Here is a 14,505-nt window from a genome sequence, read left to right on the forward strand (position 1 = left end):
CATAACGGCTTCTTATTTCATTTCTTTTTATTAGATCACAGAAAATACTGTACCATTCACTGTACTGGGTATATGAAGAATTGGCCTCCTAATGAGGTGGGAGTAGAAGAGGAAAATGATGTAGAAAAGGACAGTAGTAACTTTAACTGTCTTGTTGCAATTGGGAGGTTACACCCTTACATTGTTCCACAAAAGAGTGGAGAGATAAAAGTCAAAGCAACAGAATTTGTTACACGATTTGCCATGGATGGAAAATTTGTTTATGTAGATCAGCGGTAAGCATTTTGTTCTTTAGTGAAGAGAAAATGAAAATGACACCACTAGTTAAATTTTCTAATACTTTCTGTCAGAACTGTGATTTCTCAAGCAGGGTAGAATTTCTAGGTGCCGTACACAGAAAGCAGTTCATTCTGAATCTCTGAGTACTGGGGCTTTTTTTTTTTGTCAAACATAAAACATAATGTATAAAAGTAAGTGTATCATTCTATAGGAAAAGATGAGCTAGCAAGATTCAAGTATGATGTAAAATGCACTGATGTGTTTATTCATAAAGAAAAATCTCAAGTTAGAACTTCATAGCTATGCATAGGACTTAATAATTTTTCATTAAGTGTTTATTACTTCTCAAAATCTTACTGTTTGGACCACATACACTATATCTGAATGAGGTACCAAATTATTTCATAAGAAGTAAAAGCTAAGTTCCTATTTTCTGAACATTCTTAAACAGACTTTTATTTGTTGTACAGACTGAGCTACTGCTTTGCATTTTGAATTTCACATTGTCACTGGAAGCTTTTATTGCTTTCAGTCATCTTGTCTTTCATCTAAAAGTGTCAGTTTAAACCTGTTCTTTAAAGTGGCAGAGCAAAATTCAACTATGACATTTTTTAAATGCCTTTATTATGTGTCACCAATACCCTGATTGGCTAATGGGAAGACCTACGATCATAAATATTTTGTGTGTACATGTGGTTTGCATGCTTAAATGCAGTTATTTTGTCTTTGAATTGCCATTCATTGCAAATTGATAGCTTGCAGTGAATAATATTTCCTGTTGTTTTAGAGCTATACTAATGCCATATCTTTTCCCCAAATATGAATACAAACATTTATTTCTTTAAATATTAATTTTCTGCTATCTGATAGCAAAGAAAACAAGCTTTGTAATTGCTTGACTCCGCTGTAGTTCATGTTTTTATTTCTAACAGTGCAACAGCAATTTTAGGGTATCTGCCACAAGAGCTTCTAGGAACATCTTGTTACGAGTACTGCCATCAAGATGATCATAATCATCTAGCTGAAAAACATAAAGAAGGTAAAAAATAATTGTTCCTCCCAGATTACATATAATACATGTAACTGCTGTGTGAAAGCAGTATGAATCAAAAAAACGAGAAGCTGAGAATTAATTACATTAAACAATCTTAGCATTGTCCTTTTCTATGTCTGCATTAAGACATGCCCCCATAAAGCTTGTAATAAAAGCAGGGAGAAACTTCTGTTGCCTTGGGTCTTGAAGCTGTGCTTTAATTACAAGGTAATAATGTTAATGCTTCTTTCAACCCCCTGCTTCAGTTCTTTGTAAGAATTACAAAGGAGTCCTGAAGAGCAAATGTGCCTAATCATGTCATTTAAAGACACTGATTATGAAAGTTCACCAAGTCAGGAGTCTCCCTACTAGTGGTTTGCAGAAACTTAGTACTTGGGCTTTAATATAGGATTAATTGCTGAAACTGTAGTTTGGTTTTAGCAGGGGTCCCGTCCTGTCAGTTTTTCTGGCATTTGATTTGTATTTCTGGCCATCAAAAACATTTCGGTTTTATGATGCTACAGAACGATTTCTTTTTAACTTTATCTTTCTAAGTATACCTATGGTGATTACAACTTCCCTTTCTTATCTAGTGTTGCAGAATAAAGAAAAAGTATTTACAAATTCCTACAAATTTAGAGCAAAAGATGGGACTTTTCTCACTTTAAAGAGTCAGTGGTTTAGTTTCATGAATCCGTGGACCAAAGAACTGGAGTACATTGTATCAAACAACACTGTGGTATTGTGAGTAAATAATAATATGAATTCCCATGTTGTTTTTTGTCTTAATTACAGTTAGCATTAACAGAAAGCATCCTGTTTAAGAAGCAGAACGAGACTAGAAAATATCAATACTGCACAGAAAGTAGTTGAGTAACCTGGAAGAACTTTTTTTTGCATTTACCAGTTATTTTTATTTCAGTCTTAAGTCTTGGATTTAACTCTGAGAACTGTGCTATTTCCAGTAGAAAAAATGAGGCGAAAGTGTTTATTATTAAGGGAAGAAGGATCTTTTTAAGAGAAGTAGGTATGAATAACTGGAAATGTGAAGTTAGTTCTGCTTTTCCTTCTGTGATTTATAAGACTGCATGTGTCAGTTGACATGATTTTAAGTGCTGTTCTACCTACCCATGTGTCACAATGTGAAGAAGCATAATTGATAGATCGTAGAAATGCAAGGCAGGATAAAAAGATACTTACTGAATTGATTTCAAGGGTGGAGCCTGTGAGACAGTAAACGTGTGTTTAAATCTTCGTGCTCTATTTTTAATTCTTCTTTTTCACTCTCTGTGTGTTGCAATGGAGCTGTAATTTGCATTGTTCCAATGATACCGAGGGTCTCTGCCAATGACTGGGTTTTTGAGAGGGGGACAGAGGGGATTTATTTCTTTTCTATTAAACCAAGTTGTCAAGGGGGCCTTGTACTCATTCTGTAGCTAGTTCATATCTCGAAGACAGAGAAGAGCAGTTAAGACAGTCTATGCTGCCCAACAGCCAAAGGCCACTTTTGCCTGCCCTGGAGATCCGGGCCTCTGCGGCTGTCTGGAGGAGGAAGGGTAGGCAGCAGCTGCTGCAGAAGGTATCCACTAACCTGTCCTTGTAGCGGTTGTTTCTGGTTAACTAGTCTCCTTCCTAGGAGTGAAAATGGTAGCCTTGTTCTCTTGTCATGGAACACAGACAACTAAAAGAAGACAGGCCACTAATTTGGAGAATAAGTAGAAATTAATATTTCACCCAGTGCTTCAGAAATGACAGTACAAAGGATTGAACATTGAAACATATGAGGAATATAATTTTTCTTTTACTACTTTGAGGATGCTAGTTTTTACTCTGTTTAAAGTATTATTGAAATCAAATGTAAATTGCTGGGTTTTGCCTTTGAAAAACTTGCTGATTTTTTTTTTGTTTGTTTATTTATTTAAATCTCAGAGGTCATAATGAGTCAGCTGAAGAACAGATCCCCCACGGTTCCCAGCCTGCAGAAGGCAAGTGTTACTTCTTACAGTTATCATAAGACCATCTCCTGATCAATCATTACAATTTTAGATTTATTCAGTCGAGGAATTTTTATTCTAGGTTGTTGTACAAGGAAGGATTTTTTTTTTTAAAGCTAATTCTGATGACAATTTCTAGTTACACACAGCATGCTAATTCATACCATTCACATAACTGTGATCAGAAGGGCTTATAGCATATCTTTTCTTTCTAGCAGCTTCTACTATAGCTAGAATTTTAGTTGACAGGATATTATGCTTCTGTCACAGACCCCCTTCATATTTTGCCTGGTTTTCTGAAGAAATGCAATTCTACTGTCTGAGTTTACCTATAGAATATAAAGTGATACTGATATTGAGCTATATCTTGTTAATATTTTTCTGCTATGCATAGATTCTGATTTCTACATGCTGTTTTGTCATCTTGCTATAAGGTTTTTTCATTTTTGCTTTTGAAATTGTTCTTTTTAATAAGTGATTTCAGTTTGTGAAAAATACAAGGGTGGTTTTTCTTGTGTTTTGCATTGTCTGTGAGAGACTGGAGGTGGTAATGATTAAAGCTCATTTCATTACCAGAGATCAGCAATTTCCACAAATATATTAATCACTTATCTTTATATTTCAAATGAGACTTACAACACCCTCCCCCATGAGTTAGTGTTTTAAGGAATTTAATTTCTGAAAATAAGACATACAGAACAAAATCTGCTTTAAAATGAATCCTTGAGGTGATTATTCCTTGCTGTGTACTGACACTGTTACAAACCTAAGGTTTTATTTTGTTTTTTAAACTGTAGATGCTGTAAAACAGTCTTTAGTAAGTGTACCTGGAATGTCCTCTGGAACAGTTCTTGGTGCTGGAAGTATAGGAACTGAAATTGCAAATGAAATATTAGAATTGCAAAGGTAATAAACTTAACATCATATGTTAGTCTTTTAAGTAAAGAGAGAGAAGAGTTTGATATGTGATTATGTGGGGGTGGTTCAAATTTCATTTTTTGTGGTGTTTTATGTATAAAACATTCTTAGTTTAAGCAGTGGCATTATGAGATACCAGTTATAACCCAATGTTAGTCTCATGCATGGCAGAACACATCACTGGTATTGATAAATAGTGTTGTCCTGAGCATGCAATTTTCTTTGTTAATGAAAGTATTACTAACTACCACCTCAAAAGCGTTACTGTGATGCAGCTTCTTCACATGATGTTGAAATGGGTAGATACATCATTCAGGAATGAAAAAGCAATTGTCTGTGAATAGTGTTTATATTTTTCTGAGAGCGTCACTCTGCTAGGAAGACTTTCCTTGAAGCAGTCCCCAGTGGAGTGCTTTCAAGCCTGCCTTGTCCCTTTCCTGACTATCCTGAACAAAAAGTGTTTGTTGTCTAAGAACACTTTTCTAAAAAATCTCGTGAGCCAGCTAATTACAGGACTTTGGGATGCACATGCACAGAAAAAGTCTGTCTTCAGACGCAACTCTTTGAGGAGTTAAGGCTTCATCAGAAGGTCCAACCACTTTTCTAAGGTCAAATTTAGGATAATGGTACTATCATCTCATCAGCACAGGACAAGTTATCTAAGTGTTAGCTTTGGATAATGAAGCTGTCCCTCAGACTTCAGATCTTATTCTTTCAGTTCCAGGTAAAGGAATGCCAGGAAACTTATGTTCTGAGGTCCCATGTTGTTCTTTTTTGCAACTGGACTTGAAAGAGCAGTAATATTAAATCTCCCAGGAAGAACTACACCAGTTTTAGAAACAATGGTAGAGGTATAAGGAATAGTTTCATATCGCAGAATATCCTGAGTTGGAAGGGCCCCATGAGGATCATCAAGTCCAACTCCTGACTCTACATGGGGCAACCTAAAAGTTAAACCATATATGTAAGAGTGTTGTCCAAACACATCTTGAACACCAACAGGCTTGAGGTCAGGACCACTTCCCTGGGAAGCTTGTTCCAGTGCTTGACCATCTTCTCAATGAAGATCTTTTTCCTTATATCTTCCCCGATACAGCTCTAAGCCATTGCCCATGTCCTGTCACTGGACAGCAGAGAGAAGATATCAGCACCTCCCTCTCTGCTCTCCTTCATAAGGAAGTTGTAGACACCAATGAGGTCACATCTCATTCTCCTCTAAGCTGAACAAACCTAATATCTTCAGCTGTTCCTCGTAAGTCATGCCCTCTCGTCCTTTCACCATCTGTCTTGCCCTTCTTTGGACACGTGCTTGTATTTTTCTATCTATCTTATATTGTGGAGTCCCAAACTGCACATAGTACTCAAGGTTAGGCCACACCAATGCTGAGTCTAGTGGGACAATTGCTTCTTTCGACCAGTGAGCTATACTGTGCTTAATGCACCCCAGGATGCCATAGTCCCTCTCGGCTACCAGTGCACGTTGCTGACTCACATTGAGCTTACCATCAACCAAACCCCTCAGATCTCTTTCTGCAGGGCTGCATTCCAGCCTCCTGTCTTCCAATATATACACATGCCAATAGGCTGTAGCATAGTCAGCTTCTGCTGTTTCAGTAGTAGCCTGGCTTATTAGTTGCGATGGGATGAAAAGATTGCTACTTCAAAAAAAAAAAATTAAAAATCCATCCCACAGCATGTTGGCAGGTTGCTGGGATTATCCAGCAAGGATGAGGAAAAGCACTGGCAACAAAAAAAGGATCGATACCCTCAACAGTGAAGATGGGATGTTACATTTTGGTAATACTGTTGTTAATGTCCTCTCATCAGTAGCACCTGTAGAGGGAAGGAGAGTCACTTTTTATTACATCTTTCTGAAGACAGAGTAAGTTGGCAAAGTTCTCATGTCTGATGGTTAATATCCAGGCATGACCCAGGAGGTTGATTCTTGTTTTAGACACTTCAGTCAGCTCAATGTGATGTTCTTGACTGAGAACACCTGACCTTTGCTGAAAATGCTCATCTATGTGAGCATACGTGTCATCAGCTTAAGGAAACCAGTAAGTAGATGAATAATAAATGTACTGGATGATGAAAGAATAAATACATTTCTGGGAAAGTTCCCTTCAAAGCTACCCTTTGAAAGTTCTGGTGTCTGTGTTTTTAAGAACCTCAAGCAATGCTCTTTCTCTTCATATTGCTACAGAGGCAACAGTTTCAGAAGCAGTATCTTCCTAAGTAACAGAGGGAAATTTTGAGATCTTTTAATGAAGATCAAACCATTACTCCTCTCTTGTGACAGTTCAGCAGGTCACAAGAGAGCAAAGTCTCTCCTAATCTTAGGAAATGGAAGAATCCATTACAACAGAAAGAATTGTGGAATTTGGAGAAGTAGTTATGGTACTGAATGAGTCTCCCTAATTTGGGGGAAAATTTTTTATTTTGTAGGAGTGGGATTTTTTTTTTGTCTGTTTAAATGGAATTCAGCTGTACAGTTGAGGCAGATATGACTGAGGCCTCTTTAGGGATATTTCAGAGGAATATTTATTATTTCATATGCTTCCTAATCCCAAAAGAAGAATAGGTTTTTCTAGTCCACTACAGACCTTACAGAAATTGAGCTTATTTATCAAAAAGTTCAGCTTCCATAGTATTAACACTGGCATAATTTTCTTTCTGTCTGTCTGCCTATCATAAGCTTGAAGCTCATGATGCATACCTTCCTATCTGTCAGAGATTCATTTTGTAGGTGTCTTGATTTCATTGTATTAGTGAAGTATGTACTTCTTTATGGAGCAGCCGTTTAAGGCAGCAGGATGTTTACCCCAGTTTGTTTGATTTACCAAAACATCTTTTCAGGAAGATCACAGTGATAGTTCAGACTTGCTTCTAATTTAAAAAGTGAGGCTGCCAGGAGAAATAAAAACCTGCAAGCTCTGGATTCAAAGAACTAGTTTCCAGGACAAACATTTGTGAAAGTGTTGGCAGTGATGAGCACATGCCTCAAGAAGCTGCATCAGGTAGTCTTATTCAAGTCATTGATTGACCTTAGTGGTTTTCCCAGCTATGTTCACATCTTGAACACTGGTTAGTAAATGAAACAACATTATGTTGCTTTCTTTGGCAACAGTCACCTTATTTCTCAACTAATAGACCAAATATCACAAGATCATGAAAGGAAAAATGGTTTGCTTGCCAGCTTCATCAGCCACAGTGATCTGAGCCATTTTGGTCTTGTGCAGGTGTGTTTGTTTCAGTGATCTCAGTTGTCCATGGACACTGGAAGTTGCAAAATAAACTTGTGGTGAAACTAATAGCCCAGGAAGTTGCTATGCAGGTGAAAGTAAAGGTTAAGAGTGAAGTCATGCAGAATAAGGTAAACTCTGTATCCAAAGGAAGGCCAGTTCTGAAAAGAAGCCAGCTATGGAAGGGAGCAGTTGCACTGTGTAACTGGGATCTCTGGCATCATATTCATGCTACAGTCCTGTACCTTTGGGGAAAATAAACAAATTTTTATCTCTAGAAGAGGAAGAGGTATTCACAAATACAGGCCTCATACTGATGAAAGCCTCATCAGTAACAACTGAATATTTCTGGAGGAGTCTGGATGTAGCTGCTTGCACCCAGATGTAGTTCACTTTTCCAGAATCATTGCTGAGAACAAGGCTGCATTTCCTTCCAGCCAAAGACTAGAACTTCGTGCTATTTATTAATTTTTCTTTTGTATGAACTCAAGTTACTATCTTGCACACACTGAGGCAATCAAAATTAGACGAAAGAGTGATCAACAGAGGCTAACACCAGCTGGTTTTCATCAATTAACTTTGTGACAACAAACATAATCCAGTAGGGTGAGTACGTTTACTACCTGAATCTGCTCTCTGCATTTTTTTAATATCAGTAAGGCACAAGATTCTTATCAAGATGTGCCTCAGGTATCACCCAAGTATTTCTAAAAATGTCAGGACTATGCCTACAGCTCTATTTACAAGCGTATCTGAATTGAATTAGCATCTGATGAACGATCACTTCAGTTACAGCAGTTCTATAAATATTCAATCTGGAGTTTGTCACGTCTTCTAGAGATGGCAGCACTGCTTATTAAATGGTGCGTGCATATTGGAATGTAGGGAACTAACAAATATTCCATGCAGATAATTCAACTTATTTAAGATAGGCTGTTTATTCCTCCAGTCCCTTATCACATTTTGGATCTGAGGAAATGACAGAAACAGAAGCATCCAGAGCACCCCAGTTCTTCTATAGGTTTGTGCTTTGGGAGTCAGGAGGAGCAGTGGGAGATGGGAGCAAGGTGTCCATATTTTTTGGTGTCTGATCAATGTGACTTGGTAAATCAACTAAACATGTACAATTCTAGGTTGCGTTCTTCACCATCTGGGGAGTTAAGTCCATCAGACCTCTTGAGAAAGTCACCTTCTCCAGCTTTAACTGTAAACTGCAGCAATGTGAGTATGTCACTGCCTGTAAAAATCTAAAAGTGAAAGGTTGATGTCAGATAGCTCAAAGCCTGTTTGAACCAAATTACCCTGACCTGTGTTTTTGTGAGAGAACGTGTAAGGGATTGCCAACTACCTTGCAGCTATGAAAGGCTTTTGAGAGATGTGCCAGCAGCAGAAGTTCCAGCCTGATTTGCAGGGGCATCAGTTCAAGCCTCAAGGGAGCTATCCCTGACGCTGAGAGGACTGCAGTCTCCACTCAGTTATTAGGATCCCTGCTGAAGCTCTACAAATATGCTAAATATAAGTGTGATTCATGTGATGAGGTTCTTCTGGAATTGGAGTTAAAGCTTTTAATAAGTAACTGTCAGGAGTAAAAGTGTTTCCACCTGTTCAGTTTGACAACCTAAATAAAATACCAGTTCTTGTTTTCTCTCACTTGTACTTTTAATGTTCTGGAAGACCCTTTTCAAAACCTATGCTGTATGATTTCAGTTTTGAAACATTTAAAATTTTTACTTCGAAGGTATTTCAGTAGTCTTCTAAAAATTGATAGAATATGCTGGTTTATTAATCTAGTTGTGCTGGTAACACCACAAACTATAACTATCACAGTTATTGATCACAGCTATGGAATAACTAACATTTTTTACCCAGGTATATTGTATGTTGTATATTGTGCACTTTATGAACAAACATTTACTTCTCTATCACCACTTCCCTGAATGTAGATTTCTTTCCAACTGAAGACAGTTTACCTTCCCATTGCAATTTGGATTTCCTAACAATACTCTTCTGGATGAGGGATTGTTCTGGCTTTCTCCCTTTTTTATGATCAGTTCTCCCCTCCCTTACCACAGGTCTTTCTCTCTAAGAGTTGGTTGACTTATATATACTGAACTCTCTAAATCATGCAGCATCTCATCATAAGGACAACTTCATTGTATTAATTGAAGGTTTTTCTTTATTTTGTGCTTTGGGGTATCCCCTTTGTTCCTAAAATGTTTTTGTAAAGCATTTCAACTTTATTCATTTCCTAGTAGAAGTCAGGCAAGCCAAGAAATCTATCCTGCAAAATTACATGTATTGTGTTATATGAAACAAATGGGAAAAAAAAATATTCTCCGGTACATTTGGGTTAGAATGACTTCCATCACTACTGTTGCTACCCTCATTTTTCCAAAGTGCAAAAAGTAATTTAGAACTACTTAGTTTTTTATCATGATGGTAACAAGATGCAAGATAATAGAAAAGATGCAAGTTTATAATTCATGTAGTTTAATGCATATAGAACATGGGAGGCATGAGGGTCTTTTTTTTAATCTTTTAGCTAGAATGTGTCGACATTGACAAACATGATGTCACTCGGAACTTGTAGTTTATGGTACTAGATATGAAAAGTATATACCAGTACACTTTGTTGTGCAGATTTATTTGCTGAATATTGAATTAGACTCTCAATAAAGCAAATGCCATCACTGTGAAGTACCTTCACAGATGTGTGTAAGTAGCACCTTTTGTTTAAGCCAAGTCCAGTGCTATGTGAACTTCTAAAGAAAAATATTTTTAAATGCAGTAGATCTGCCTGTTGATGCATTTTTTTTTCATTATTTACTCTATTTAGTTCTTAATAATTTGACAGCAATTTATGTTTCTGTAATGTAATAATTGCGACTAAATTTGGGATTTAATCCTGTCCCTTTTACTGCTTCTTTCAGATGCCAAATAAAGAGTTGATTCAGTTATGTCCTTCAGAAACAGAAGTTCTAGAGACTCCAGAACAAAACCAGGGTGCTATTCCATTTCCCAATAATGAACCTCTCCTCAGTAAGATTTGTTTATCTTGTGGGTATTTTGGGAGTAGCAGGGAAAGATATTTCTGATAAATGGTGTAATTTTGACTGCACCACTTCGCAACTATGTATAAATTGTGAAGAGATTTGTCTGCCTGTCTGAAAATGGGAGGACTCATAAAACAGATGTATTATCACTGGAAGGCAAACAGCAAAATTTGATCAGTGATTGAATCTCATAACAAAAATAATGTCCTGTAACAGAAGTTTACCATCCCATTCTTGCATGCTACAGTTTTAATTAGGTACTTACTAGTTCTCTCTCCAGGAAAGAGAGATGGGTAAGGAAAAATATTTCAGTGCAGTGTAAGAGAACTGGTTGTAATTTGTTAACTATTGTCCTTTTAGCACTTTGTCTCTTTCCGAACTGCAAGCTATGGATAGACAATACAACGGGCTAGTCAAAATGTTTCAGAAAGGAATTTTTTTGTCCTTCCCCTCCTTCAAGCAAGCACTAAGGCAGCAGTTTGTCTGTATATAGGATTCCCTGACCCTGTAAGAGGAGAATGCCGCTGTATTATTTTTAACATAAAAGGCCAAATGCTATAAAAGCAGTGTTTATGCTTATCCTGTGTTTCAGCTCTTAGAAACTTTCCCGTCCCCTTTTATTTCAGTTACTAGAGCTTTATTTATTTACTTATTTATTACCTATAGCTCTCTTCTAGTTTATCTATGAGGCCTTTATATATATAAAAAAACCCCTAATCCCCAAATAAGGGTTTGGAAAAAAAACCTAAAAACCCAACAACATTTATCAAAGATAGGCAATGAAACTTCTTTCACTGACACTAAAGGATTTTACCTTACTATTGTTAAAGGCAAGGGTATGGCATTGATTTCTAGAGCTAACATAGTAACTTGTAAGGTTTCAGGAGTTCATCCAGCACAGTACATCAGATGAGACTTGAGGTACATGATTGTGTTTCCACTAAGGTGATATGAAATAGAAAGCAGTTTTCTGCTTCAGCAACATGAACTATACTGCATGGATACAAGTTTTGTGAGCTAGCAGTTGGAGGTAGACCAATGGATTGGCAAGATCTAAGTCTTCTTAAATCAAGTTATGTATGTCCTTATAACTGTCTGCAGATAGCCATTGTTTCTATTAATTTTGTTTTAACATTTACGTGTAAATGTTAGGCTTGACTTCAAAGGAAAATGCTGGTTAGAAACAAACATGTTGAAAGTCACCATATTCTTCATGCTTTGTACTGCATACACTAATGTTTTAATAATATTATAGGTGGTAATTCTCAGCTGGACTTTGATGCAATATGTGAAAATGATGACACTGCTATGACGGCTCTTATGAATTATTTGGAGGCTGATGGAGGACTTGGGGATCCAGCTGAACTCAGTGATATACAATGGGCTCTCTAGTTTTGCTTTTTCAAAACAAGAAGGAATGTAAAATCCGTAATGCACAACAACCGTACATCCTCAGTACTGTATTGTAATTTTTTAATGTTTCATTTAAATTCATGCTTAGTGTCTATATATTTTTAAAGACTGAAGCCTTGTTCAGAGAGAGACAGTTTCTGCTGCACCTACGGAAAAATGCAATATTTTTTTCATGATGGGGAAACCTTGAAATTTTAGTATTGAACTATCTGTAACTGGAATGCTTAAAACACATTACTATATTTTTGCTAAGAAGCTTTAACCAAAAGGTGCTGTACAATGTACAGGAATATTTTTTCTTAATTTTAATACTGTTATTGTTTTTGTTTCAAACAATTCAAACAATTGATTATCCATGTTACTTTCTGTAGAATCTACTGTACTTATACATATAAGAATATTTGTAACTATTAAATTTAATTGAAATGATGATTTGCACACACTACGGTTGTAAAATAAGATATTGCGATTCCTTGCCCTTTTCAGAAGTGCAAGTTTTTTTAGTCAAAAATGAAAATAAAGCATACAGTTATGGGAGCAAGGATTTGAATTAGATCACCATAACGATCAGAAGATAATTTGAGAATAATTTCTCAAATCAGAAGATTTGAGAAAAATAGTCGCTTCCCCAGTATGCAAACATGATAAGGGTCTAAGAAAAGAGCAACAAAATCTTAATTACTATTTCGTATTATTTGTGATGTAGTTTTAGAGGGGCAGTGCATAGAACCTAAGAAAAGTAATGCTATAACTGTAATAAAGCACTTCGGTCTCATCACTAGAGGAGCTTGGATAGATTTTCTTGGTTGCTGAGTGAGGCCAGCGCTGTCTGTTAGTGAAAAAATCTTAAAATTCTACAGTATCTTTTATAGTTTCTATGTTTTTGGAGAGATTAGGGTGATTTTTCTATTGCTTGAGTCTGTGACTTTTAAAAATATTTCTGTAATATAGTGCTGTCTGTAAGTAAGTACTATATAGGATGATCTTTTGGGAGACAGCTTTTGCAAGAATTGTATCGCAGTTACAGCAAATTACTCAAGAATGTGGCACTTAAGAGGCTGTGTTAGAACAATATAGCATTAATATATGAAGTGGATCTTTTTATCTCTGGTATTAAAGGTTTAGACAAATTTTTGCGTTGATTATATATCATAAAAGCATAACTTTTCTGTTGGATTTTTTTATTTGGGTAAGGAAAGCATTTGAAGATATTTGATACATGTGCGTATTTTTAATACAGGCATTTAAACACAGGTGCCACCATAAGCACTATTGCATTTGTTTTAACACTCAAGGTGAGCTATAGGTAGCCTGTTTCAGACCGTTTTATGAAGGCTGAAGTGTGTGAACAAATAGATGTAGTAGCCACTAGATGTCACACTTCTACTGTTGGATAACTACCCTTTCCTGAATGAATACATAATTTTGTCATGCACTGACTTCCTATGCTTTGACAGAGCAGCTTTATATCTTATAGATATGAATCGTTTTACAAATGATGAATTTTTTGGCAACATCTTGTCCAGGTGTTCTAGAAAGGCTTTTTGGGTATTTTTTTTTAAGTCCATAGATATTTTTTTTTTTTACATTTAACTTGCGTGTAATTTCCTGCATTCAAATTTTTTTTTCCTACAGACATGGGGCCAAAATTATCTGTTCTCTAGCTGTATTAGAATAAAATTTTCTGTTTCTTCACAGAAAATGAATTTTGGGCTGTATCATGGAGCAAAGTGAAAAAATAAACAGGTACTTTCTAAGAATTGGTAGAACTCTATTTGTATAAATGAAATCTGAGAATTTCAAATTTTGCCATTGTGATATGTATTTTCTTTTTTCTATTTCATTCTAGAAATAAATTCTAAGTATAACAAATACTGTAGCTAACACAGATAAACGAGTAAATAAATAACTTAAAACTATAAAGACTTTCCTCAACATGCTTTCTTTAACTGGATTAGCTTGAAAATGGTGCAGATATTGTTACTGAAGGAGCATATTTATTCTTTCACAAGATTTGTATAACCATTCAGAGTCAAACCACTATTTTTTGATTCTTCTTGGATTTCCCTAAAAAAAATAAAAACAAAAATGTAACTTTGAGTCTTTTGTGGTCATTGATCGATATTGTGGCTCTCAATTAATTTCTTAGATTCTCCCTTTACTATTTGTGACTTTTTCTGGTTTAAAACAGTCTTACAAGAACAAGTGTCACTTGAAAATGTTTGTGATGAAATTAATACGTCTTTTTAATACAGTTCAGATAGCATGTGCTTACTTCTGTTCGTATAACAATACAATTCTAGTAAGATCTGGACAGGTTTTTTTCTTGGCATGGTGCAGATTGTCATAGGATGTGGTTAAATCAGGTCAATAAAATGTTATTTTGATGCACTGCTGTTAGTCTGACAATTCTACTTAATACTCCATTTAAATATGAAGTATTCATCCTTTCAGATCCCAGGCTTGTTCCCTAAAAATATAAATGGGGAGGTTGAACTACTGTGACTTTTGGTAGCTCAAGATGATATTCCCTAGCCAGGGTAACTTTGTAATCCAAACTAACGTGCATTTTC

The 14,505-nt window shown here is 36.0% G+C and overlaps 1 protein-coding gene across 3 annotated transcripts in view; it reads left to right on the forward strand.

The window, feature by feature from the left end:
* Positions 1–14,032, forward strand: part of BMAL2 (basic helix-loop-helix ARNT like 2) — a 38,051-nt gene extending 24,019 nt beyond the window's left edge. For 2 of the 3 annotated variants that reach the window (XM_064460505.1, XM_064460514.1), the window contains exons 10-17: positions 35–275; positions 1,212–1,318; positions 1,906–2,056; positions 3,242–3,297; positions 4,104–4,212; positions 8,600–8,687; positions 10,397–10,505; positions 11,775–14,032. In XM_064460505.1, coding sequence (XP_064316575.1) covers positions 35–275; positions 1,212–1,318; positions 1,906–2,056; positions 3,242–3,297; positions 4,104–4,212; positions 8,600–8,687; positions 10,397–10,505; positions 11,775–11,911 — 998 coding nt within the window. In that variant the 3' untranslated portion in view covers positions 11,912–14,032. Of the gene's footprint in view, positions 1–34; positions 276–1,211; positions 1,319–1,905; positions 2,057–3,241; positions 3,298–4,103; positions 4,213–5,320; positions 5,477–8,599; positions 8,688–10,396; positions 10,506–11,774 lie in introns of those variants that run through there. The other variant, XR_010374448.1, reaches the window with a different exon arrangement.
* The last annotated feature ends 473 nt before the right edge of the window (positions 14,033–14,505 follow it).

This window comes from Phalacrocorax carbo, chromosome 1 (assembly GCF_963921805.1).
Source record: "Phalacrocorax carbo chromosome 1, bPhaCar2.1, whole genome shotgun sequence".
Taxonomy (NCBI): Eukaryota; Metazoa; Chordata; class Aves; order Suliformes; family Phalacrocoracidae; genus Phalacrocorax; species Phalacrocorax carbo.